Source organism: Apodemus sylvaticus, chromosome 5, assembly GCF_947179515.1.
Source record: "Apodemus sylvaticus chromosome 5, mApoSyl1.1, whole genome shotgun sequence".
NCBI lineage: Eukaryota > Metazoa > Chordata > Mammalia > Rodentia > Muridae > Apodemus > Apodemus sylvaticus.
Window position 1 is genome coordinate 118,846,521 of NC_067476.1, and position 25,380 is coordinate 118,871,900.

The following is a 25,380-nucleotide window of genomic DNA, read 5'->3' on the forward strand; positions in this document are numbered from 1 at the left end:
TTGCTCAGCCTGCTCTCTTATAGAACCCAAGAATACCAGCCCAGGGATGGTACCACCCACAAGGTGCCCTCTCCACTTGATCACTAATTGAGAAAATGCCCCACAGCTGGATCTCATGGAGGCACTTCCCCAACTGAAGCTCCTTTCTCTGTGATAACTCCAGCCTGTGTCAAGTTGACACACAAAACCAGCCAGTACAAATTCAGACTTTAACCAGCTCTGTGGTAGGGCTGAGTACAACTTCAGTGTGCTTGTTTGTGTAAATTTCTTTAAGAGAAGGGGTGATGATTTGTTTTGATTGAATAAAATCTCATTGAGAAACCTGGAGTATAGCTTACTTGGTTAGGAGCTTCCCTAGTGTATCCAAGTCCTTGATTTCCACAAATCCAGGTTTGATTGTACACACTCATAATCTCAGAATAGAAAGGCTGTAGGAAGTTCATGGCCATTCTAGGCTATAGATCCTCTCTCAGGAAAAAACAAAAAATCCAACAAAATCAAATTGAGTCCCTGGTACCTTGGAGCATGAAGCAGACATCTTTGGCCAGGGAATTATATAGAGCACTGGTTCTCAGCCCCTTTAGCAACCCCTTTAGCAAACCTCCATCTCCAAACATATTATAATTTATAACTAGCAAAATTACAGTTATGAAGTAGCATCAAAAATGATAATATGGGTTGGGGGTCACCACAGCATGAGGAACTGTATTATAGGACATCATTAGGAAAGTTGTGAACCTCTTATGTAGAGGTTATAATAATGTCACAGTCCCTCTACCAGCACACTGTTCTCAGAACTCTGGTTAATGTACATCTTTCTGGAAACCCAAGAATGCACATTCCCTCTCTAGCCTCCATATCACAGGAGATAGAATTTTTCAGACTCAGTAATGATTTGGAAAGATGTCTGGAGCAAAGGAAACAGACATTACTCTAGGGAAACAGTCTGATTTAATGCCTTTGTGGCTATTTTCCATTCTGAGCTTCTTTTCCTTTTACATGCAATGAGCAAATGGGTCTTCAGACTGTCCAGCTCAACCCTGCTCACGTCTGAGAAGCCAGTACCTCTCTCTCCCATCTCCTTGCTTCTTGACCTTCTTGTCCTTAGTCCTGTTTCTTGAAACATAGCCAAGCACTCACCAAATGACAGGTTTTCTTTACTTGCCTCACTTCCCATGGTGCCTTGCTTCTGGTTAAGGAGCATGGCTCAGGCCCCACCCCTGCTGCCTCGTGGCCATGGTGATTAGTTTTCATATTGTTCTAACCAGGCCTGTCAAACCCAGCAGCCTTGAGTTATTGCTGTGTAGAGTTTTCCCTCTTGACTGCAGGTACCTAACCTTGCTGAGGCACTACGGGTGTTTACTCGTTGCATCATTTTTGTAAAGAAAACAAACACACTGCCACTTTTGCCCTTACATTGAAAAGGTTAGATGGCATCTACCCCAAATCAGTGTCTAAAAGTTGAACTGAACTCTAAAGACTTGAGAAAATATAGTCGTAACACCCTCTATGCCAGCAGCCCATTACCCATGTGCTTAGCCTGACAACACACCTGGCCACCACTGTCGGGCTCCCTTATACTTAAATGCAACTGTCTCAAGAGCGCGTGAATAGACTCGATGGCGTCTTCATCTTCGTGGACCTACTATAAAACAATAATGGTTTAAATGGACATGTCGTATGTATTATGTAAATCTCCTTTCCTCTGTGTCTATTTCAATAAGCTGTGTCCTGCAGCTGAAGTGGTGCCTCTCACACTCACCAAGAGGAACTGGCTGTCAGTGCTTACTCTGACTGAACAGGAGTGCTGAGGCATATGTGAAGGTAGCGTGTGAGATGCTAAAGCTCCATTGAGAAGCCACATCTCACAGGTGAAAGTCACCTTTGTCTTCAAGTCAAGGCTACGCCCCCTCCCCCTCGGGAGTTCAGCCTTTGAATAATCAGGGCTTCTAATCAGGGAGTGAATAAAGCCACCAGCATAGACAAGAGCAAGACTGAGAGCCGTGTGCATGCTGTCTGGATACCAAATACCCTCGGATCTACCCCCCTCAGTGATTTGCATTCTAAGTATCTCCAACACTTTTATCATGGCGGGTGTGTGTGTGTGTGTGTGTGTGTGTGTGACTCTGTTCCTTATTTGACCGGTAAGGCATTACAAATTTGACTAGCATCAATGCTCCTTGCACTGACTAGTTGAAAAGCTATTCAGAAATACCATGTCCTGGGAAGTACCAAGACTGATGAAATAATTAACTGTGTCCTTCCCCCATCACGTTCACTGTAAAGTCCCAGACTTTTAGCTGGCTAGCATGGCAGGGTCTCAAGAGTGCTTAGATGAAAACAGTTAAAATATGTCTGGTACCGAGTCACTGTGGAAAACATGCAAGCCAGGCCAAGCCAGTGTGACTTCCACAGGGCTACTGCTTTCGCTAAGCGTGGCCTCACTCATGTGAGCCTGTAGGACCACTGCACCATCAGCCACACAGTTTTCTCTTAAGAACACCATTTCTTAGGGTTCGAAGGTATCACTGCATTTGTCCAACACCCACTTGGTCACAAGCACCTACTGGGAACTCTTATGTTAGAACCGAGTCTCATCAGTGACACAGTTGGCCCTGGTAACCAGAGGGAAGCTTGGGAATTGAAAGCCTATCAAACAAAAGGTAGCTTTGTTCTTTCTTCTCCTTCACCCACCATCTCTAAGGTATTTTGTATTGCATCAGAGAAAGCAGAATGAGCACTAACTCAGTTTTTTTTTTCCTTCTTTCTCTTCTGCTCCAGCATTACTAGAACCTTTGCATCGGGGAAAACAGAAAAGGTGATCTTTCAAGCCCTCAAGGAATTAGGTCTTCCCAGCGGAAAGGTATTCACTAACTTAAACACACTTCTAAATCTGTTTTCATGCCTATTTGTCTATGCAGGCAATATGTGATAGGCCAGGTGACTGTTCAGCGGACCTCAATTTGTCAGTCACATAGGGGGCAGTTCATTTTCTTTCTTTCCTTTCACCAATCACTGTGTTTTAAAAGTGTTTTAAAATCCAACTGGTTCACTTCAAAATGATTTTTGTCAATTTTATTAAGGTGAGAAAAAAAAAAAAGGGCAGGCAGCTGTTCTTTATGCAGTTTACGGCGCCTATTTTAGAACCCCCGGCCTTAACTCTGCCTTAACAAGCACAGCATCGGCATGAATTATTCACTAATAAATTCAGTTTCCCGAGAAAGTATTGTACGTTTCGTGAAGGATTCCTCTCTCTCCCATCCATTTATGCTCCTGACCCTTTGTATTCAAGTCATTAAAATTAATTTTTCCACTGCAAGAAAGACTTATGCCTCTGACTGTTTAAAAGTCTTGTTTGAAAGTTACATTGCAGTGCGATGGGTAAATTATTGGTTGCTTCAGTCCCTTGTGATCCTGTAAATATTCACGAAATAACTGTAATTAAATATGGGGTCCGATTATCCCATATCATCTATGGGTGCACTTCCTTTCCTTCCTCAAGGAGAGATAGAAAAAATGTCTGTGTACTCGGTCAGAGAGGGATTTCCTAGAGGAGGCTGTGCTGTAGCCAGGTATCATGTGTATTACCCATCCCACGGGGACAACCAGGGAAGCCTCATTCCATGTGCTGTGGTTACCCTAAGTGCCCAGGACCTTGTTGATAGCAAGTCTCCAAAGAGAGAGATGTTTTTTAAAATGTCTGTCCTTCTTTTATTCTCCACAGAATGATGAAATTGAGCCTGCTGCATTTACTTATGAAAAGTTCTATGAACTGACACAAAAGATTTGTCCTCGGACAGATATAGAAGATCTTTTTAAAAAAATGTAAGTTGTAGTTATGAGAAAACCTTATATAGTACTTTACTATTTTGCCTCTGTAAAAATTTGAAACCATTTTTGCTGTAATGTTTAAACATATGTTGCTAGCGCTAGGCCTAGTAAGGGTTACATTTTTCACCCCTTAATTGATTGGCCCTTTTTAGAAGCCTTGACATAGATTAATTACAGCACTTGGAACGTTCCCCACCCCTGTCCCGCCCCTGCATTGGCTTTACTAACGACCTACAGTTTTAACCTGCTCCTTTAGGTATTAACCCAGTATGTGAACTAACTAGATTTGGTTTGGAATGTTGTTGAGAAGTTCATTCATTCCAGTTATTTCAAATGGATGACTTACATGTTGTTTTTAGAGGAAATGCCTCTTGATAATGATAAAGAATTGCATATAGCAGTCAATTTCTGTGACCTAGTGGGAATGTTATCTTTCCGCTGTCATTGTCCTTGAGTTCCTCGCACCCACCTCCCCCCCTCCACTACAGTCTCTGCTGACTCTAAGAGTTCAGGGTTAGAAAGGGACTTTAGAATTATCAACAAATGTCAACATGTAAATCGTACCTACTGTAGCATCATATACCAAAACTTACTTTTTTCTAATACATTTCTTTTCAGCAATGGAGACAAAACTGATTATTTAACGGTAGACCAATTAGTGAGCTTTCTAAACGAAGTAAGCTTTTTCATACATTAACTCCATAAGTCTGTGTGCAGTGGCTTGCTTCCCCATGTCTTCACCGCATGCTCGCATCACGCACCTTTCCCTGGCTTTGCTTCCGACCTGCTGATCTTTCCATGGTGGCTTGACCAGGTGCAAAAATCAGCTGCTGTCTGTGTGTCCACGCGATCCCTCCAGGCCGGCTTTGCACAACTCCTCCTGTTGGTCTCACGCTGTGGTTCTGTGTGGATGTGTGAAATGTTTGATGTGTTTATGCAATTGAATGTTTCTGATTTTGCAAGATGGTTTTTTAAGGTAGTTTGATTCTGTTGATCTCATGAACAGAGAATGGACTGAGTTTATGACACTGCCTTTGGATTCCCCAGTGCTAACTTTTCCTCATACCTTTGCATGGACTAGAAACCTGTGTTTTTGCCTTTTAATGGATTGCATGTGAGAAAAATACATAGGTTTAAATTGAATATTTGACACCTGTGCTCCTAGGCAAAACTATAGTGTTAGGCCAACTAGATTGCAGGTTAAACTTTTACATTTTATTTTCAAAACAAGCTCAGAGCTGGATTTAGAACACGATTCATTTAGGCAACTAAAACTGGCTAGCAAAATTTGCTTAAGTACAAGGAAGCTATTTCACAACAAGTAAAGGTCACAACTTTCACTATTATAACTAAAACGAGCTTTTTTCTTTTCATGTGCAAAAAAATATTTTTTTAGCAAAACCCACAGAGGCTCTTTTTAGTCTGAAAAGAGAAATTCACCTTTTTCTTGAAACACGTAAGTAGTTAGAAAAAAATTAACTATGGCGTGGACAATACAGTCTTGTTTGGAAACCATTTAAGTTCTACCCACTGAATCTAAAGAGAAGGTAGGAGAGGTTGACAGGCTGTAAGGTGGTAGGACATACATAGCATACATGAGGCCTTTGAGTTCAGTCCTCAGCAGAGAGACAGGGAAGGAAGCATCACGTTAGACACCACCTAGTGCCTTAGAGGAAAGAACGGGCATCTCTGACTTGCCACCTCCCAGGAACAAATGATATCTTTTGCCAAAGGACTCCTTTCACCATTTTTGTAGGCTCACCTGCTTCCAGACAACACATCAGAAACTGTTACCATGAACATGAACAAATGCACCGAGACAGGAAAGAGAGGGGCTCCATATATGCACACCGATGCCTCCACCTTCAAGGGATCCGTTCAGGGCAATACTGTATTTACTTTACTCAAATCTGTTTTAAGTCTTTCCGGTCCACTGCATCCGTGGGCATCAAGCACTGTGTTTATAAGTAACCTTTACCCAGATCTTATCCACATTCTTGAGCACAGTTCTCACTTTCTTTCCTTAAACCCCCTGCCTCCTCCCTTCTGTTCTCTGTTGCTTGTTGTGTCTCCTTCACCCTTTGTGTACTTTGGTGCATTAGCATCTTAAATCTGGGGGACCTGCAGGAATCCAGCTTTGAGGCGGATGATGATGCTGCTGGAGAGAGGAGAAAACTTTACCATGCTATCAGGTCATCATTCCTCCCTAAGCCATCTATGAATGCATTTTGCATTGTAGTTGGGGACCAGCTCTGACGTCCCAGGGATAGGCGCTACTCTTGCAGGCTCTTGCAGGTGTCATTTCCTCTCACAGAGGGTTTTCCTTTGTCTACGTAATAATAAATTTCATAATATTAAAGACTTTCAATCTTCTTTACTTGTAATCCCTGTAAGCTTTTATTTTTAATTTGAGTATTTAAAGAAAGAATACTGTTCTGTCTCTGCCATCCATATTCTTCCTTACGAGGCAGGTCTTTCCCATCACTGGTCCAGTGAACAGTCAACCCTCTGTTTCTCATATTTCCTCTCATGTAACTTCTCTTTAAGCAAGGGGATACTTTGAACGTGTAGATGAGACTGACGGAATCGACACATTTCTAGATCTCTGCAGATTGGAGCATATGCCTTTTAAGTTTATGCCCTGGGATTTCAATCAAAGCATCATCTCCAAATATCTCTTTCTTCTCCCAACAGAATTCCTTCATCCCCACCCCCTGCCGGCTTCTTGCACATTCTCTGTGCAGTTCTACTTTTATCTTGTTAATTTCTCCAGAATCAAGACAGCTTTAGGCAGGGCAACTTCACATCTTGTAACAGAAAGAGACAGAGCCCATCAGGAAAGCAAGAGGGATTGGAACATAAAGGTCTATGACCCTAAAAAATAATAAGACCTCAACATTTTCTAAGTATCTCAGCCTTGTAGCCTTAATAGACAGATTCACTGCTGCATGGGACTCTGTATCATGCAGCAAGACAAGAGAAAATGAGGAACACTTGGACAGACAAGGCCCTGGCCTCCATATATGCAGAATGTAGGGCAGAATATTGTACCTTGATAGCAGAAACAGTCAGCTTAGAACCCGTTCACTTAGCTAGAAAACCAGTTACTGCAACAACAAAAATCAATAGGTGCATGTACAACAAGGTTAATAGGCTAGAATTGACTGGGAAAAAGAAATCTCCTTCCTATGAGCCAGTGACACACTGGCTCCTACCATCTTCCAGCCTATAAATCTTGTTCCTTCTTTGTAAATTTCTGTTTAGTACACTAATCTCTACCTTCAAGAGGTAGGCAGGAGGGAAAGAGTCAATCCTTTACTTGGTTGCTGTGTAGGTTAAATACCCCCTCTTCCATCAATGATAACTTTAGAATCATTTCTCATCTGATTTCCAGGGCCTCTTGGTCATAGATCTCCACAGTCTGATTCCCCAGACAGGTAACATTAGCATCTCCTAGTAGCCTATTAACAATATACATATACTGAGTTGGTATCTGTCCCTAACAAGATGGCCCAGGTAACATGGGTACATGGAAGTTTATACAGCACTGTCTAGACCAATAGGATTCTTCTTTGCAGTGCTTATAGGAGTTGCATGCATGCATACATACATACATACATACATACATACATACATACATAACAATGCAGTATTCACTACTAACATCTAAACTTTTACTATCACTCTGTCTCTGGGTTCTATCCAGTGGGCAGAGGGAATCTTTCTTTGCCCAAATCATGCACTAACTGGCTGGAGTCAAGAGGAGCCAGTGGAAGCACGAGCTGGGAGCTGTCAGTGTTGGGCGCCTCTCCCCGCTCTGTTGTAATTCCCAGGACTAACCGCCTGGTCAGTTGATTTCATATTCTTCTCTCTGTTGCTAATAAGATACATTGATTTCAGTCTCACCTCCGTTTCTGTTTCACTTGTAAACAGACCAGCTAAGGGCTTGTAGACTGGAGGGCTGTAGAGAGGGCAGGAAACAAGCAAAATAAGAAAGAGGGAATGGCTGACTCTCAGATGGTGAGAGTAATACAAACAAAGCTTTATTTTCTACCCCTGGTTATCTGCGCCCGCACCCGCATCACCACATCATCGGATCGCAGCAGCATCGAAGCTGGTTTTTCCATTTTCCATTTTTATAGTTGGAAATATGTAATAAAGTCCCCCAAATTTCTTTCTCTACATGATATCTTTAGTTTTTGATGAAAAGGGAGAAGAGAGAGAAAGAGGGGAGGGTATTTTACTCTATGAGTGAGCCTGTGTTCGCTGATTTCTGTTTTCAGTTTTTATATAATTTTTGAAATGATTTCATTTTTATAGTATATCGTTATATCATCATCTGTCTCTCCCAGTGCACTTGTAATGGGGTCAGTTTACACCTTTTCTCGGTAAGGCTAAGGACAGAGGTGTGGAGACTGTCTATAATAAATCTCATTTACATGTGCACAGTTTTCTGTGACCTACTCTCAACAGCTATTTAGAACCTCCTTTTACAAAGCACTGGGTATGAGGAAGTGATTGTCCTGGGCATGTTGTTTATCTGACTGGAAGCTGATGTTATCTCAAAGCTATGAAGAACCTGCCTCACTGTGCTTGTTTCTAAACAGAACTCCTCTACACAGTGTTACTCTGACTATGATATGATATATGATATATGATATGTGATATGATATGATATATGTAGCATTGGTCCTTACTCTGATGCAGTAATGCAAACCTTATCATTTGTTTTCCTGCCTCAGTTATTCAGAGTGACCATGCTATGTTGCCTTTTAAAATGTGAAAATTTGGGGGGAAAGAAAGATTCTGTTATTTTGCCAAGCAGGTCAAAATGGAGTTTTATTTTTGTCTACACTTAAGGCTCTTTTGCTAAGACTGTAACCATTAGGTACCAAATACTGACATGTGCTGTGTTCCCTGGCTAACCAGTCTATTATATGGATGCTCTTATGAGTGTGATGTCCTCTAATTACATTTTGACGGAGAAAGCTTTATTAGGTGCACAGGTCAAATGATTAGTCCTACCTTGCAGAACTTTGGTATTTGAGTTTTTGTTTGTTTGTTTGCTTTTGTTTTGCTTTGCTTTTGTTAGCATCGATATACAAGTGTATTAAAATATATGTGGTTACAAGTTAAAGCAATGCTTCATTCTTTCCTTCCTTCTTTCCTTCCTTCTTTCTTTCCTTCCTTCCTTTCTTCCTTTCTTCCTTCCTTCCTTCCTTCCTTCCTTCCTTCCTTCCTTCCTTCCTTCCTTCCTTCCTTCCTTCCTTCTTTTCTTTTCTTTCTTTCCTTTTATTTTTTGAAACAGGGTCTCATATGACAGGCCTCCAACTCACTACATAGCATAAGATGCCGTTCAAATCCTGATCCTCCTGCCTCTGCTTTCCAAGGGCTGCAGTTACAAACAAGTATGACCATGCCTGATCAGTGCAGTGCTGAAGATTATGGCCGCAGGGCTGGGCTAGCATGCTATGCATTGAGACACACCTCCTCTGTCTTAGAGCAGTACTGCTTAAAATATAGCAAGTCAGGATCACCTGGAAGGCGGACTAGCCCTTCCCCACCCCAAATAAGGCCTGGTGTCAGTGGGAAATCAGTTTCAGTAGATCTGCGGAGAAGCCCCCAGAGTCTGCATGCTTTCAAGTCTCCCACTTGATCGGGATGCTGTTGCTGCGGCTGCCGACGCCATGCACAGGCACATTTTAAGTAGCGCCATGTCCGTATGTGCCCCTGTGTATAAAACATCCAGATATGTCTGAATTCCCTTCTTTTCCCCCTGGTGTCATCTATTTTCTCTTCTGTGACTCTATTCCCATTTTCCTTCCCACATGGATTTGCTCCATCATTTCTCTTATGATCCAAATGCTCAACAGTGACCTTATGACCTAGTTTTCCTAGGAAAGATACAGTGGATAGCTCTGAGTGTAACTATGCTGGGATCTGAAAAGAACCCTTTCCATCTTTTATCCATCTTCTTTAGTGCTATTATGAGGGCAAAAATGATTTCTAGATAGTAGTTGAGGTTTTATTTCTTTGAATGCTTCTAAGTGATTCTCCTCACCCCAGGATGCTTTCTTATCCCCTTGAATGCTGGAGTGTGCTGCCTGGCGCATCAGATCCTTAAAGGGTGCAGCATGTCTTCACTTGCCTGGCACTCCCTGTCCACATCAGTTTCTCCTTCTCTACAGATATCAGCACCATTCTCTCCAGAACCAAGGTCTGCTGTTGCTAGTATAGTAGTTTCCAGCATATATGTGGCATAATCAGTAATTCTTTAATATTACAAAAGAAGCATGTTTCATCTTGATAGTCTGCCAAAAGATATTGATTTCACTCCTTTAACACTCTTAACTAAGCAGGGCAAGGAGACGTCTCGGCACATCTTTGTTTTAGCAATTAAAATCAAGCATTCCATTGGCCGAAGGTACTGCTCTGCACATGGCCCTCTTCGCAGAACTTGTAACAGTTGCTTCTAAGCATCCTCATAGTGATATTGCAAAGTCTGTGAATGCATCTGGGTAAAGAGCTGTTGCCAAAAAACTATTTGTTGAACAATTTTTGCTCATATCTGCTTATTGGTCATTATTTCACAAAAGTTTGCATTTTACTCCTTTGAGGGATAACCAGGGACACAGTGCAATCCTGTTTTCCTCAGTGAAATATAAGAAAGTTTAGTGAACCCTTTACTTCCAGACATGTGTCATGACTTGTGAGTACTTGGACACACCACACACACACACACACACACACACACACACACCGGTGCAGGCACATACATGCAAGCACACACACACACACACATACACACACACAGGCATGCACATGTACCCACAAGCACATGCACACATACATACACAGGCACAGGCACACACCTACCCCCACACACAGGCGCACACAGCTGTAGAGGCACATACATGCAGGCACACACGTACACAGCCACTCACATGCCCCCATGGGCACACACATACACACACACACACACACACACACACACACACACTTAGATAATAAATGGGATTCTCACAGTTCTAGGAAGTAGGGGTATCCTCACTGCAGGAAGTGTGTTGCTCCTGCAATGCAAGAAACATCTTGTGTGCTAATTAGGAAAGGCTACCGTCAGCAGCTCCCACAAGAGCCTTGTTCCATGCACTCTACTCGGGTTCTACAGTAAAGTGAGTTCAGCTTTAGAGTGAAGATATTCTGAGCCATTGCTTTTTAATTTCAAGTATTTTAAATATAATATATACTTATAAGTATTCTGTCCTTGTTCATTTTCATTATAATTATAACTTTTTGAAAAACTGGACAAGAAAATAAAGTTTTCAGGGTACTCAAGAACCTCTCATTATTAGAGAAAGATAGAATTAAAACTAACTACTTATTCTGAGATTAAGAGGTTTGGCTGATACTGTTTTGGGGCTTTGGGCCTCTTAGTACATGATCTTGTTGCTTATTTTAATTTTTTTCACTTTTTAAAACTAGCCCTAATCATCAATTTTTAGCTATTACAAAGATCCTCTACTCTCATTTTTATGCATGTTTGTGGCAAGTCACATCCCTAGACCATAGCCACGGGGGTAACAGAAGGAGAAGGCAGTGCAGCGGCCATTCTTCCTCTGCCGTGTGCCCCTCAACGGCTAAACAGGAGAGGAGCACACCTCTCTTCTTCCCCATCAGGCGCCACCAGAGTAAGTCCAGATGTGGACTTTGCGAGGACTAGTTTAGGGAGAGAATCAGGAAGGCAGCTACATCTGATCTTTGTGATTGTAAATACCCTAGTCTAGGTGTATCTTGTTTTACAAATAATATGCTTGGAAGTGTGTTTCAAGTGTGAGGAGTGTGGATCTAAACGGAGTTATTTCCCATCACAGCATCAACGAGATCCTCGGCTGAATGAAATTTTATTTCCATTTTATGATGTCAAAAGAGCAATGCAGATCATTGAGATGTACGAACCCGATGAAGAATTGAAGAAAAAAGGTATCATCAATGGAAAGCTCTGATAAGACGGAAGAGGCACACAGCCTTTAGAACTCTTGAATTTTAATTAAAATACCTTAAATGCTCTCTCTCAAGCACTGTAGATCCAAAGATTAGTAATTTATTTATTCTTTTTCTTGCTCTTAAATTAATTCAGTTTGCATATTCTATTAAGTGACTCTACGATGTCTGAAGTACACTGCTACTGAACGTATCATGTTAAACATGTTATAATGACAATCCCTGTGTATGTTCATACATCAAGTTTTAATTTTGCATAGTGTGAAAGGACAGCCTCTCTGCACAGTCTTTCGAAAGAATTTCTGTCACATAAGAATCTGCACCTTTCTTTTCTCCCTTTTGTTTTGCTAAGCTGAATAAATTTAGTATGTAATTTGAGGTGCTCCCTGCCTCTTTGTTTGTCAGCTTGGGTTGAAAGGTTAAAAACACCTATAGGAAATTAACTAGTCAGGAATCATGTCCATAAGTTGTTCGTATTCCTGGTTCTTTGTCCCTTTCATTTTGTTTTGGAAACAATATGTTGTTCAACTATTAGTCAAAGGAAAAATGTGGAGCCCGCAGGGCATCCCCGCAGCAGGGGCATGCCTGCCTGCAAGCCTGGCACTTGGAAGCAAGAAGCAAGCACCATTGCATTTGCTTTGAGCAGCTTTTTCTTATCATTGTGACTAGGATACCTGACAAGAGCAATGGGTGAAAAGGATTTCATTTGGTTCACATTTTGAGGAAAATTTCATCTGTCATGGCAGGAAGGCATGGTGTCAGGAGTGTGAGGCACCTAGTCACATTATAGCAGAAGTATCCAAATCCCAGACATGCCCTCAGTAACCTATCTCTGTGAGAGTCTGATCTATAACCCTCGAAACAGTGCCACCCACTGGGGATGAGGTGTCCCAACAGATCAACCTGTGAGGGACATTTCACATTCAAACTGTAACACTGGGAATTCAGAAATGAGTAAGACTCCCCTCTCCAAGTCACTTACAGTTTGTTCAAAGGAAAGACAAGTGGAACAGTTCTTTGGCAATGTGATGACATGATTTACGTGTGTCTTTGTTATTTCTCAAGATCTTCAAGACCTTAAGTCTAATTATAGCTGACATCACCTAAAACTATAGCTTCTCCCTTTCACAGAGGGAGGACAGAAAATTAAAGCCTGTCTTAACTTGGTCAGTGTAAGAACACAGCCCAAAATGTGTTGCTCATAGGTGTTTAAATACATACAGTTACCTAGGGATTGGGACAGTAGCTCATAAAGTAGAAAATGTGCCTCTCTGAGAGTCTCTCATATAGCCCCCCAAATACTGACTTTCAGTGTGTGAAAACCCAGTGCTAGACCTCAGCTTGTAGAGGGGTGTCTAGCCCTGGGTAGACTTGGTCTGTAGGCCAGTAGCTTTTGGAATCTTCTGTATCCAGGTGACTTTCAGAGTAAACCCTCTAGTCCTAATCTCTACCGTAAACCAGGGGCCTGTCCATGTGCACATTGCATGGGCGTGTTTGCAGCATGCCTTGATTTCCCTGTCCCCAGCCCATTTCCTTTCAAAGCCTAGAAAATGCTGCACTACTCACTTAGCTTTTCAAGGCAGAACCTTTGAAATCACCCTGTAGTGTTGAATTCTTTCACATCACTTATGATCTGTCAGCAAAACACATGAGATCCACTTCTGTATTCTCAGCTTCTCAGATGCTCAGGCCTACAGTGCCTCTCATGGGCAATGCTAATTGCCTTCTGATTTATCCCCTGACCCCTTATCCAGTACTATACATCACACAGTGGCCAGAGTAAGCCTTTTAGATCACCATTTGCTGGTATTGTTGGACTCTCCTATCCCGCCAAAGCTTCCCAGGACACTTGGAATAAAATCTCAAGTACTTAGGACCAAAACCTAGTGAATGTGGCCTTTGGCTCCCTCTCCAGCATCATTGCCCACCACTTTCCCAAGATGTTGCTCACGCTACACTACATTCATCGAGCGGATTGAGAACACACACTTTGGCATTAAGATCTCTGTGTTTGCTCATCCTTCTTCCTGAAAGGCCCATTCCTGCTTGTGCGGTTTGTCCCCTTGCCTGTGTGTGCCCTTGGGATCTCACTGGCCACATTCCTAAACCAGGATCCCAGTATTCTTTTGTAGCTTACATCTTGCAGGTTTTGTTCCCCCTTAATACTTTCAAGGCATTATTTGTTTATATATTTACTTCCCTTACCCACAATGTGTTCGTTTAATAAAAGTGGGATGTGTCTCTGTTTTCTGCATCTATGCCAGTGTCACAAAAGCATTTGGTGTTAGAATGAACAAATGTTTTCTTTCATGATCAGTGGAGTTTTTCTGCAGGTGTGAAACTGTTTTCATAAAGTTGCAAATGGTGACATGAAAAACAAAGGGCCGAGGCTGCCTACCATCACTCGTGAAACATGGGTTATCCGCTCTGCGCTTGCCATGTAGGCCCTGTAGGGAAGGGCGACTGGAGTGAGAGGTGCCCTGTGTCCCAGGAATGTTTCTCACCAGCTCCACAGGTTACCTCTAGACAGTTGTGAAAAATCAAATTGTTGAATTTTGGAGAGGCAGTCATTCCCTGGGAAGGTCCCTCCCTCGATTGAATAAAAATTCCAGTGACTTTGAATTAATGCCACACATCCTACAGGTATTCTTAAATCACCAGTCACAATGATCCTGGGAGGCAGGTAGGCAGGCTGGCATTCTCCCCAGTTTGCAGGAGAAACCAGGAGGCAGACAGCGAAAGGCAAAGGTGATCATAGGAGATCCAAAGGCTCCCAAGTCCCTCCTTACTATGGTTCATAGCATAGTTTCTTCATTGGTAGGACTGGAAACGTCTGCTGCTACTGATATATAAGGAGAATGTTTATAGACCGCCTTGTTTTGCTTGTAATATGTAATCATATATTTTGTTTAAGTTCTGAAGCGTACAGGTCCTTGGTAGAGACTTTGAAGTTGCTTCTGCTCTTTATTTTTAAACTGCCACTACTAGGCTGAGCAAAATGTAAGATGTGTACCCTCAGAGCCCCAGGGCCATTCAGATTTCCTTTCTCCCTAGGCCTCATATCGAGTGATGGATTCTGCAGGTATCTGATGTCAGATGAAAATGCCCCAGTCTTCCTAGATCGCTTAGAACTTTACCAGGAGATGGACCACCCCCTGGCTCATTACTTCATCAGTTCCTCCCACAACACCTATCTCACCGGCCGGCAGTTTGGTGGAAAGTCTTCAGTGGAAATGTACAGACAAGTTCTCCTGTCTGGTTGCAGGTCTGGAAATCAGGATGGCAATTTACTTTGTTTATATATGGTGCCTTTAGATTTATGGTTGTCTGTCCCTTATCCCTTGGGTCCCCAGTGTTCTAAGATGGCAAGCAGATCTGCGAAGTGATGGCTTATACCTAATTCTATATATCTATGTCCCCTCCCCATATATCAATAAATATGATGATGTCTTATTTACAAATTAGGCACAGAGAATCTAGCAGCATCGATATTAAAATTTGTCCAAGGATATACTGTGATAATATTGGCAGCTTTGCTGCTTTTGACGTTGGGGCTGCTATTATGAAAGGAAGGGTTCCTGGAATACTAACACTATAGTTCTAAAATATTCTCATAACAGGGAAGGCCACTGATGGCTGACAGGTGGTAGTGACTACAGCATGATGTGCTGGGCCCTGCACTGACCCAGTTTGTAGGCAGGATGCTCGACCGAAGAGTGGTGCCACCACGTGACTCACATGGTGTATAAATTAAATTTAGAAGTTATTTATTTCTAGAACTTTGCATTCGATATGATCCAAACATTGTTGACTGTAGTTAACTGAATCATGGATAAGGGAATACTATTGTAATTTACTTTTCTCTAAAATCAGAAATAGTAATCACCATGAAAAGGCTATCTACATTTTTCCTCTATAGATTATGTTCGTTTACCCTTGAGAGGGAAGAAATAGCATCACATAAAGGACTCAGTTATCCTGGGAGTCAAAAGACATTCATTTACTATAATTTTAAAATATGACCTCAAAAATCTTAAAACCAGGAAATATAGATATTTTAAGAAGTCATATTAAGTTGTAGATAGTTTTAGATTTAGTTGTATTTAATCTTAGAAAGAAGCTTGGGATTTAGTTTGGGGAGGGGGAGGCATTTGCTTAGCCTGTACAAGGTCTTTAGTTCAATACCTGTCACTGCCCAGAATACAAAAACCAAAATTATATAAAAAAAAGAAATTGCTTAAAACTCAGAAGTTTAGTTTTCTTAGGAGAGATCACTGAATGTGACTTTTATAGAAATAAGCAAATATTTAAGGTTGAAGCAGTAAAAATAAATATAATTGTATTATTTTGGAGGAATATTTTTAAGACTCACTGAGTTTTGTGTCAGGAAGTGCTACAAGAGAGATTAGCTTCATCCTTCCTTCATTGACGAGCTTTGCCTGAGTACCTGTTCATCTCTGTGTAATCTGACTAAAACAGCACGAGCATTTGCTACTTGCTCGGCCTAAGGGACTGAGTTTGGAGCTCCACACGTGCTAAGCCAGGTCTTGACTCTGAGTTATAGCTCAGGATTTCACTTCACTTTTTATTTTTAGAAAGAATCTCAGTTACGTGCCCAAGATGGCCTTTCATTCTCAAGAAACTGGGATTGCCCGGTTTCTCACCCAAGGTCTTTTCAGTGATGCCAACACAAGGATTAAAATATCATTTTGACCTGCACACCCATGAAATACCCATGTCACACATTCAGCTTTCTGACCTGGAAGAAGCCACTTATTCTGAGGTCTCCGTGACTTTGAGTGTGGTTTCCTGCTAAGGGCTCCGTGTTGAAATCTGACTGTGTCCCTAGGTGTGTGGAACTCGACTGTTGGGATGGAAAAGGTGAAGACCAGGAACCAATAATAACTCATGGAAAAGCAATGTGTACAGACATCCTTTTCAAGGTGGGTTGTTAAATGCTCACAGTCATAGCTTTCTCAGACTTTTGTACAAATGCAGGAAACAAGAAACATTTTTTTTTCATATTTCAAAACAACGCACCTTCACATTTCTTTTTCTCCTTTTTTTTAAGGAGAAAGTCAAGACAGCTATTATTTGTTATATAATATTCCCTTCATGATCTTTTTTTGTTTGCAAATGATGACTATAATGTAATGAGATCCTTTAGGAGAATCTATCTAGTTTTAGCCCAAAACCATTTTTGTCACAGTTGGGTACACATTCAGCCTGGCTAGTTGGGATGCTGAAGCAGGGAGATTGCTTGAATTTAGGATTTCAAGGTTTGCATGGAAGACATGGTGAGAACTTTTCTCAAATTAAAATCAACAAAACACGTTTTTATCTTACCTACCTATTTGCTTTCCCACTTTCTATTATTCCTAAGAGACTCCAAGGTAGCATAAAAAGAGAAGCAAAGCTTATAAGTAAGCCTTATAATAAGGAGACAATGAGTTTGGCATTGTGAATAATTGTTAGGAAATCTTATAAATCTGAAAGCTTTACCACAAACCAGGCTATTCACTTTCAATAGATTTAGAGCCAAGAACAAAGCGTAATTCCCAGGACCAGCAGTAAGCACGGTCATTTCAGTACCAAGGCCAGTGAGAAGTTCCTCACTAAAGCTTCCCACCAAAAGGAAAATAGTCAATAAACAAGGCATCTCATGGGATCTTTGGGTAGTGTCTACATGTGATTTGAAGGCTAATTTCTTAGTGTGTTCTTCCACATATCCATGATATCCCACCAATGGTAAGAAAGTGTGTGGTAGGCTAATGTCAGAAACATCCATACCTTCTGGTTCGCATAGTCCAGGATAGATGGTGACGATATCTGGAACAATGGTCCTAGCTCTGGTGACTACTCAGATCACCAAGGTGTCTTCCTTTTGGAATTCTGTATGTGTAATGTTCCATCCTTATCACATCTCTTAGACAAGATACTAGTGACTTTTATTCAGCAACAATTTAAGATCATGCTTTCTAAGAAGAGTTAGGGTGTATTAAAGTGTGAAGGTGTGAGTTAATACAGTCATTCAATGACAAGACCAGTGGTGTCCTCCTTAGAGAACTAAGATCAGTCAGGACACAGCCTGGAAGAAAATCACCCGGAAGGAAAGCAGACCGCAGGGACAAAGCCAGAGTTTTTCTCACGTGATAATTCTGGACCATTTACGAGGCAGTTAAGTTCGTGGTCATTTTCACCTGTGGAAAAACACTGAGGAATGACAGTTAAACGACGGATTCAATAGAATAGTTTCAAGTTTGTCACTTTAAGAGCCATGGATAATTATTGTGAAAATATTTTCTAACCTTGCTGAGTGATGCAGCTTGCTCTGTGGTTAGCTACAGACCAGTAAGAATTTGCAGATTTTATAGTGTGATAGTCTGACTGTAAAGCATTGGTTTGAAGTCCCTTTCTCTGAAATCAACATGAGGGCTAACCCTCAGTTGCAGCTTGTCTACTTCATGAGATGCAAGGTATAGGGAGGTGTCCACCCATTTAGAAATAGGCAGGGATTTAGAGGTGATGTCAGAGCCTACGCTTGTTTTACCTCACATGTGACTTGACTACAGAGGAGACCCACTTTTTGCCAGGCTCACAGGAAACAATGGGTACTGCAGTTGTATCAGTATGGTGGGGTCAACGAAGAATAGTGGAGACATACATAGTCCAAGATGATTCCAAACTCAGAGGCAGGACAGTTAGAAACTTCCAGAAATCCTTGTGTGACTACCAGCATGTTTCTCCAGAAGAATGGATTGAAGAATAGTCTGTCATGAAAATCACTGGACAAAGTTTACATCCTCCTCGAGGAGAATGATGAGGGCTGGTGGCCAGGCTTAGCGGCTGAGCACACATTTCCAGGCTCTGCACTCAAACCCAAGTACTCCACAGAAGGGGGCAGCATGGACCGGAGGCCCTGGCTCTGCACACTGACAAGTGAGAACGAGTAGGCCACTCAAGTCATGTCACTTAATAGCACTGGAGAAGTAGAAGAGAGCTTTGACAGAAAAGGGATGTCCTAAACATCTCGAGTGTCCCCAGGAGGGGTCCCTAGGCAGATGTGACCTCCAGGTCAGAACTGTTAAAGTGGACTTCCCGAAATGCTCCGTTAGTGGACTGCGAAGTATCAGGTGCCTTATATCTGTCTGCTCTTTCCTTTCATGAACACTCTTTCTCTTTAAAGGATGTAATCCAAGCCATCAAGGAAACAGCATTTGTCACATCGGAATATCCTGTAATTCTCTCCTTTGAAAACCACTGCAGGTATGAAGGCCCCTTCTTTTCCATGCCCCTACTTGGTGATGTTTCAGATCCCTTGCTTCTTGTCCTGCTGTTCTTTTTTTTTTTTTTTTTTAAACTAACTGAGTAGTTTGCTATCTGATGTGCTAAGTAACAAATAGTCCTCCAGTGAGGACAGTCACTCCCACCCTGCCCACCAAGATGTCATTTTCATGTGGCTCAGTAAGGCTTTCCCTGAACAAAAGGTCAGAAATTAGGACACCTAGTCTAAAGTTTCTTTGAGATGGAAAATTTGGCAATAACTTGGAAGGCGTTCTTATGGTTTTTTTTTTTTTGCCAGTTTTTTTTTTTTAATTTAAAGTTGAACCAATTAAAGTCTGTATGGCATATTAAAAGTATAGCTCCAGTTAATGTTATGAAGACTGTCTTGCACTTTGCAAACCGGGGGCGTCTCGTTCTCAGGATGGATGACTCTTTCTTGGAGAGCTAATGGACACTTGAATTTACAAATGCCACTTCTTTCTCCCTAGCAAATATCAACAGTACAAGATGTCCAAGTATTGTGAAGATCTATTTGGGGATCTCCTGTTGAAACAAGCACTTGAGTCTCATCCAGTACGTATTTTTAGCAAACCAGAGTCCCAGCATGAATGGATTTGTTTTGAAATGTGTTTTTCAAGGGTCAAGTAGCACTGGAGGCTGAACACTAAGGATTTTCATATTTATTTAGATTCTCTGGTACAAAAAGCTTTTCTCGTGCTTCAGAGAGATGTAGAGAGGAGCATAAAGTAAACATCTGACTCGTTTAATCTGGCTGCTCTTAGGATTTCATGGTTTAAATTTCATCAAGCTTCCAAGCCAAGAGCCCAGGCCCCGCAGTGCTTCCCAGTGTCCACTGCATCCTGAGTCACCTCAAATACCTGTGAAAAACACCAGTGCTAGGGCCCCACCTACAGTCTTGTTTCATTTCTGATCAACCCAGGGTCATAAGCAGGTGTATTATTTAAATCCTCCAGGTAAACAAATGTGTGCCCAGGGTTCAAAACTCATGGGAGGCAGCTGCTGTGGGAAAAGCTCCAAACTGATGTCCTAAAACACAGAGTTCAAGTTCCCAACTCCAAAATAAATACTCAGGCAAAGTCACACGGCCAGATTCGAGCTTCATTATATACCTGGCAGTTTGTTTATAAAGAAGTTAAGTCCGTGATCCATAGGAGGGCTTTATGGAGTCTAAATGCATTTGTAATTGTTCCAGAGAATTCCTTGGATTTCTGTCTGGATGCACTGTGACAAGATGTTACAAGAAACAAGGCTTATTAAAATGAAAGTGCTTTATTAGACTATTCATCCCTCCTGTAAATATGGTAGCATTCAACAGAAGGAGAGTGACAGGAAAATCCATGCATGACAAGAGGGTATTTGTGCCAGGTAAATGACTTGGCCTCTCTAACAGTAGATTTTCCCAAAGGTCCATGCAGCAGCTGAAAGCCCAGGGGACAGGGCTGCACCCTGTGCAGGGCTGGCTCTCTGCAGCACTGAAGCACTAGGGAAAGTGCCACCCAAGCCCTCCCAGCACTCTCTCCTTACCCCACACTTGGCCTGACTGCTGACTGCCAGTGCCTGCAGCCCTCTGTGGAAGGCCACCTCTGGTCACTGGTCAGGCTTCGATCACACGAGAGACAGACTGCAAGGGTCTGAGAATGAACCCCTCCACAAATCCCCTCACTCTGTGTTCCCAAGGGCTATTTCTGAGCACCTGTTCTCTTCCGACCCTTGGGCTCCCTGCAGGATTCCCTGGGTGCCACCCTCAGGTGCCCCAGTGATAACATCTAAATAATACACCCTTCACTGACTGTCTCCTCATTTCTCTTATTTTTCCACTTCTCTGTGGACATGTGCAAGAGCCAGCTCTCACATAAACTTATGATGTATCAATCTTTGTCTAGGAAGCTGATTGTGAGGGATTCTATACGAAGACGCATCCTTTATTTATTTTATTATTGTTTCTTTAGCCCGGATCCTCTGTCTGTTCTCTTAGGCAAGAGAAAAGGCTTGCTATTGTGCAGAGGCCATTGTGTTCTTCTTAATTAATTATTAATCAATTAACATCCCAAATGCTGCTCATCCTCCAGGTTCCTCCCTCATAGAGCCCCTCCCCTTCTCTGAGAGGGTGGGGCTGCCTGGGTATCCCCCCCCCCCCTGGCACATCAAGTCTCTGCCAGATTAGGGACATCCTCTCCCACTGAAGCAGGTACAAGGTAGCCATGAAGACTGGGCTGCCTGTCTGAGATACATGTGTTGGGGACCACGTTCCAGCTTCTGAGTGTTCTTTGGCTGGTGGCTCAGACTCTGAGAGTTCACAGAAAGCCAGGTCCCCTTCAGGACCTTCGGTCCTTACCCCAACTCTTCCATAAGTGTCCCTGACCTCTGTGTAATGTTTGGTTGTGGGTATCTGCATCTCTTTCAGTTCACTGCTGGGTAAAGCCTCCCAGAGGACAGTTATGCTAGGCTCCAGTCTACAGGGATAACAGAGCATCATTAATAGTGACAGGGGCTGGTGTTTACTCATGGAATGGGTTTTGAGTTGAGCAGGTTATTGGTTGGTCTTTCCTTTGGTTTCTGCTCCATCCTTGCATTTCTTTTAGACAGGACAAATTTTGAGTCAAAGTTTTGTGGGTTGGTTGGTGTCCTTGTCTCTCCACTGGAGGTCTTGCCTGGCTATAAGAGATGGCCTCTTCAGGTCCCATATCTCCACTCTTAGGCATCTTAGCTAAAGTCACCAGCAATGACTCCTATCCAGGTCTCTGGGACTTCCTAGACAGCTTCCCTCCCCAGGCAGCTGCAAGTTTCCATTTATTCTCCTGGCCCTCTGGGCCTTTCTTCAGTTGCACCTGATCCTAACCACCCATTTCCGTCCTCCACTCCTCTCTCCCCAGTTCCCTCCTTCCCTATGCCTCCTCTGACTATTTTGTTTCCCCTTCTAAGTGTGATTTTTAGTGAAGGGACATACATATTCCCAGGGAATGGACCAGCTCCACCAGGCAGCCTGTAGTAGGCAGCCCGCAGTTAAAAGTCCTAAGAAGTCAAGGCATAGACTTGCTTCTGAAACATAGGGTAAAGTAATGCGTTGTGAGATAAACAGCTGTGGGAAAGCGTGGGTGGGTGATAGCTGGATGGGTGGCAAGTGAATACGTAGACAGAGGTCAGTCCCACGGATCCCAGAGAATGACCTAAACAGACTTAACTTCCTGTAAAGTACAAACATGACACCTCAGCAAAGTTCAGCTTCCAGCAATTCAAACCTCTCCCGTCTTGAGTGAACCCATTAAGATCCCATGTCAGTCTGGTGAGAAGTCAGGCTTAGTCTATGACCGGGTGCAGACGCAGCAGTGATCTGAGGCCTTTCAAGTGCTTTTCGATAGACCTGAAATGTGAAAGGCCCACCATCCAGCTGGATGCCACCCCCAGCCCTGCTCAGGTCAGACCCTGCTCTGCTAGGGAAGTAGGATCTGTCTATACATCCCAGAAGACTGGGTTTACAGCAGTATTTAAGTCAGAGTTCAGACTCAGTGAGCTGACTTGAGCGTTGTGTGGAAGCAGAGCTGTGCACACTGACATCTAGTGGCTGCTGTGACTCCCTCCGGGCATCTGGGTCTCTTAGGGTCTGGAACTGAGCGTGGAGAAGTCCCTAACTGAGCTCTTTCGGTATATCTCTAGCTTGAACCAGGAAGGCCCTTGCCGTCTCCCAATGACCTCAAAAGAAAAATACTCATCAAAAATAAAAGGCTGAAGCCTGAAGTTGAAAAAAGTAAGTCAATGGAACGTGTGTTGTTTGAGCAGTCCAGCTGTCTAGATGAAATGTGATCTAGAACTGGTCACAGATTTGAGAAAGGAAGGCAGAGGGGCTGGTGAGATGGCTGAGTGGTTAAGAGCACTGACTGCTCTTCCAGAGGTCCTGAGTTCAAATCCCAGCAACCACATGGTGGCTCACAACCATCTGTAACGAGATTCGACGCCCTCTTCTGGTGTGTCTAAACAGCTACATTGTACTTACATATAATAATAAATAAATCTTAAAAAAAAAAAGGGCTGGAGAGATGGCTCAGCCGTTAAAGGCTAGGCTCACAACCATAAAATATAAGAGAAAGGAAGGCAGAGTGCAGATATTACATTTATTTTCCAGCATTCTGCCACTACATTCCCATTAATCCTTAGTTCTTACAACTGGTCCGTTCAGCGGAAAGTACTCATATGCTTATATGTTAAAATACAGAAGGAAAAAGAGTATTTGTACTGCTACATACTTTATGAACAAAGTCACAGCTTTGTTCATAAAAAAAAAATTAAATGAATTTACACTCACACTGGAAACATCTCAAAGTGTTATGGGGCTGGGGAAGCGGCTCCAGGGTGAAATCGCTGTGCAGGCATGAGGATCTGAGTCCACGTGCTCAATATGAATGCCTGTAATGCCCATGGGGGGCGGGCCGGGGGAGCAGGGACCCAAGACTCTCTCACACTTCGTAAGCGGTCGAGCATCTGTTCTCATCTCCGTGTGATGTTACCATAGAACAGCTGGAAGCTTTGAAGAGCATGATGGAATCTGGAGAGTCAGCCGCCCCGGCCAGCATCTTGGAAGATGACAATGAAGAGGAAATAGAAAGTGGTGAGTCGTGGGGCTGGGGTGCAGCTGCACGGGTCAAACGCTTGCCGCGCAGGCGTGAGGATCTGAGTTTGAATACCCAGAACCCACCTGCTTAACTTGAACACATGTAATGCCTGTGAAGATGGGAGGCAGAGACAGAAACATCCATGAGCCAGCTAGTTTGGCAAGCACCGGAAACAACCAAGAAAGCCTGTCCAAAACCTGGTGGAAGGTAAGGCCTGACAGGCGAGGCTGTCCTCTGACCTCCATGTGCGCACTGTGGGCACACACTCACCGTCTTTCACACACTCTCATTGTCATACATACACGTATGCCACATAGATACCAAACACACACACACATGAACACACACATACAAAGACTAACAAGTTGACACACACACACACACACACAAAGAGTAATGAGTTGTTTCAGGTTACATGTTTTTAAAAGGTTTATATTGGAAATAAGGAAATCATTAATCTCTCAACAAACTTTAAACTAGCAATGACTTTATCTTGCTAAATGTTTAGAAGTACCTTTTTTATTAGCCTTCCAAGGGGATGGTGTTTCCTTAGGATACTGTTATTTCCAGTTTATCTGGACTCTGCTTAGCTGTCTCCCTTCCTGTCATGCACTGAGTGCCTCAGAAAAGATTTCCACTCAGGGACTCGACCTTGAATCACTTGCTGTATTAGGCAGGAGCTGAAGGGATCCTTGAGAGGCCCACTCTATAACCTTTCTTTCTTTCTTTCTTTCTTTCCTTCTTTCTTTCTTTCTTTCTTTCTTTCTTTCTTTCTTTCTTTCTTTCTTTCTTTCTTTCTTTCTTTCTTTCCTTCCTTCCTTCCTTCCTTCCTTCCTTCCTTCCTTCCTTCCTTCCTTCTTTCTTTCTTTCTTTCTTTCTTTCTTTCTTTCTTTCTTTCTTTCTTTCTTTCTTTCTTTGAGAGGCCCACTCTATAACCTACCTTTCTTTCTTTCTTTCTTTCTTTCTTTCTTTCTTTCTTTCTTTCTTTGAGAGGCCCACTCTATAACCTACCTTTCTTTCTTTCTTTCTTTCTTTCTTTCTTTCTTTCTTTCTTTCTTTCTTTCTTTCTTTCTTTCTTTCCTTCCTTCCTTCCTTCCTTCCTTCCTTCCTTCCTTCCTTCCTTCCTTCCTTCCTTCCTTCCTTCTTTCTTTCTTTCTTTCTTTCTTTCTTTCTTTCTTTCTTTCTTTCTTTCTTTCTTTCTTTCCTTTCTTTCTTTCTTTCTTTCTTTCTTTGTAAAGAAAAAACGTGAACTTCAGTTTTGTTACTGATAGTAGTAAGACGAGGAACATGGGGTAAGAGAACCGAACCACATGATTGACTAATACTCACAAGGTGAACTTGACAGTCAAAGCCTGCGTGACAGTTTTGTTTAGCCTGGGTGTCGCTCAGTGACACAGCACAGGTTTAGCCTGCCCGAGGGTCTGAGCCTGCACAGGTTTAGTCTCACCAGGGTCGCTGGAAGCCTTACCTAAAATGCGAGTATTTACCATCACCTATTGAGCTTCTTTCTCACTATAGCCAGCCATGATGTTCTGCTTAAAATTGGTGCTGGGGTTGTAACTCAGGACAGCATATTTGCCTAGTATGAGAAAAGCCCTGGGTTTGGTTCCCTGCACTGAAAAATAATAATATAATA

At 42.5% G+C, this 25,380-nt stretch overlaps 1 protein-coding gene across 11 annotated transcripts in view; it reads left to right on the forward strand.

Annotated features, from left to right (window-relative positions):
* The window catches only part of Plcb4 (phospholipase C beta 4), a 361,630-nt gene that overhangs the window by 277,006 nt on the left and 59,244 nt on the right, over window positions 1-25,380 (forward strand). For all 11 annotated transcript variants that reach the window (XM_052183720.1, XM_052183729.1, XM_052183724.1 and 8 more), the window contains 10 exons: window positions 2,782-2,863; window positions 3,725-3,825; window positions 4,450-4,507; window positions 11,703-11,811; window positions 14,887-15,097; window positions 16,682-16,775; window positions 19,019-19,098; window positions 19,605-19,689; window positions 22,792-22,882; window positions 23,645-23,740. In XM_052183720.1, coding sequence (XP_052039680.1) covers window positions 2,782-2,863; window positions 3,725-3,825; window positions 4,450-4,507; window positions 11,703-11,811; window positions 14,887-15,097; window positions 16,682-16,775; window positions 19,019-19,098; window positions 19,605-19,689; window positions 22,792-22,882; window positions 23,645-23,740 — 1,007 coding nt within the window. The remainder of the gene's footprint in view (window positions 1-2,781; window positions 2,864-3,724; window positions 3,826-4,449; window positions 4,508-11,702; window positions 11,812-14,886; window positions 15,098-16,681; window positions 16,776-19,018; window positions 19,099-19,604; window positions 19,690-22,791; window positions 22,883-23,644; window positions 23,741-25,380) is intronic.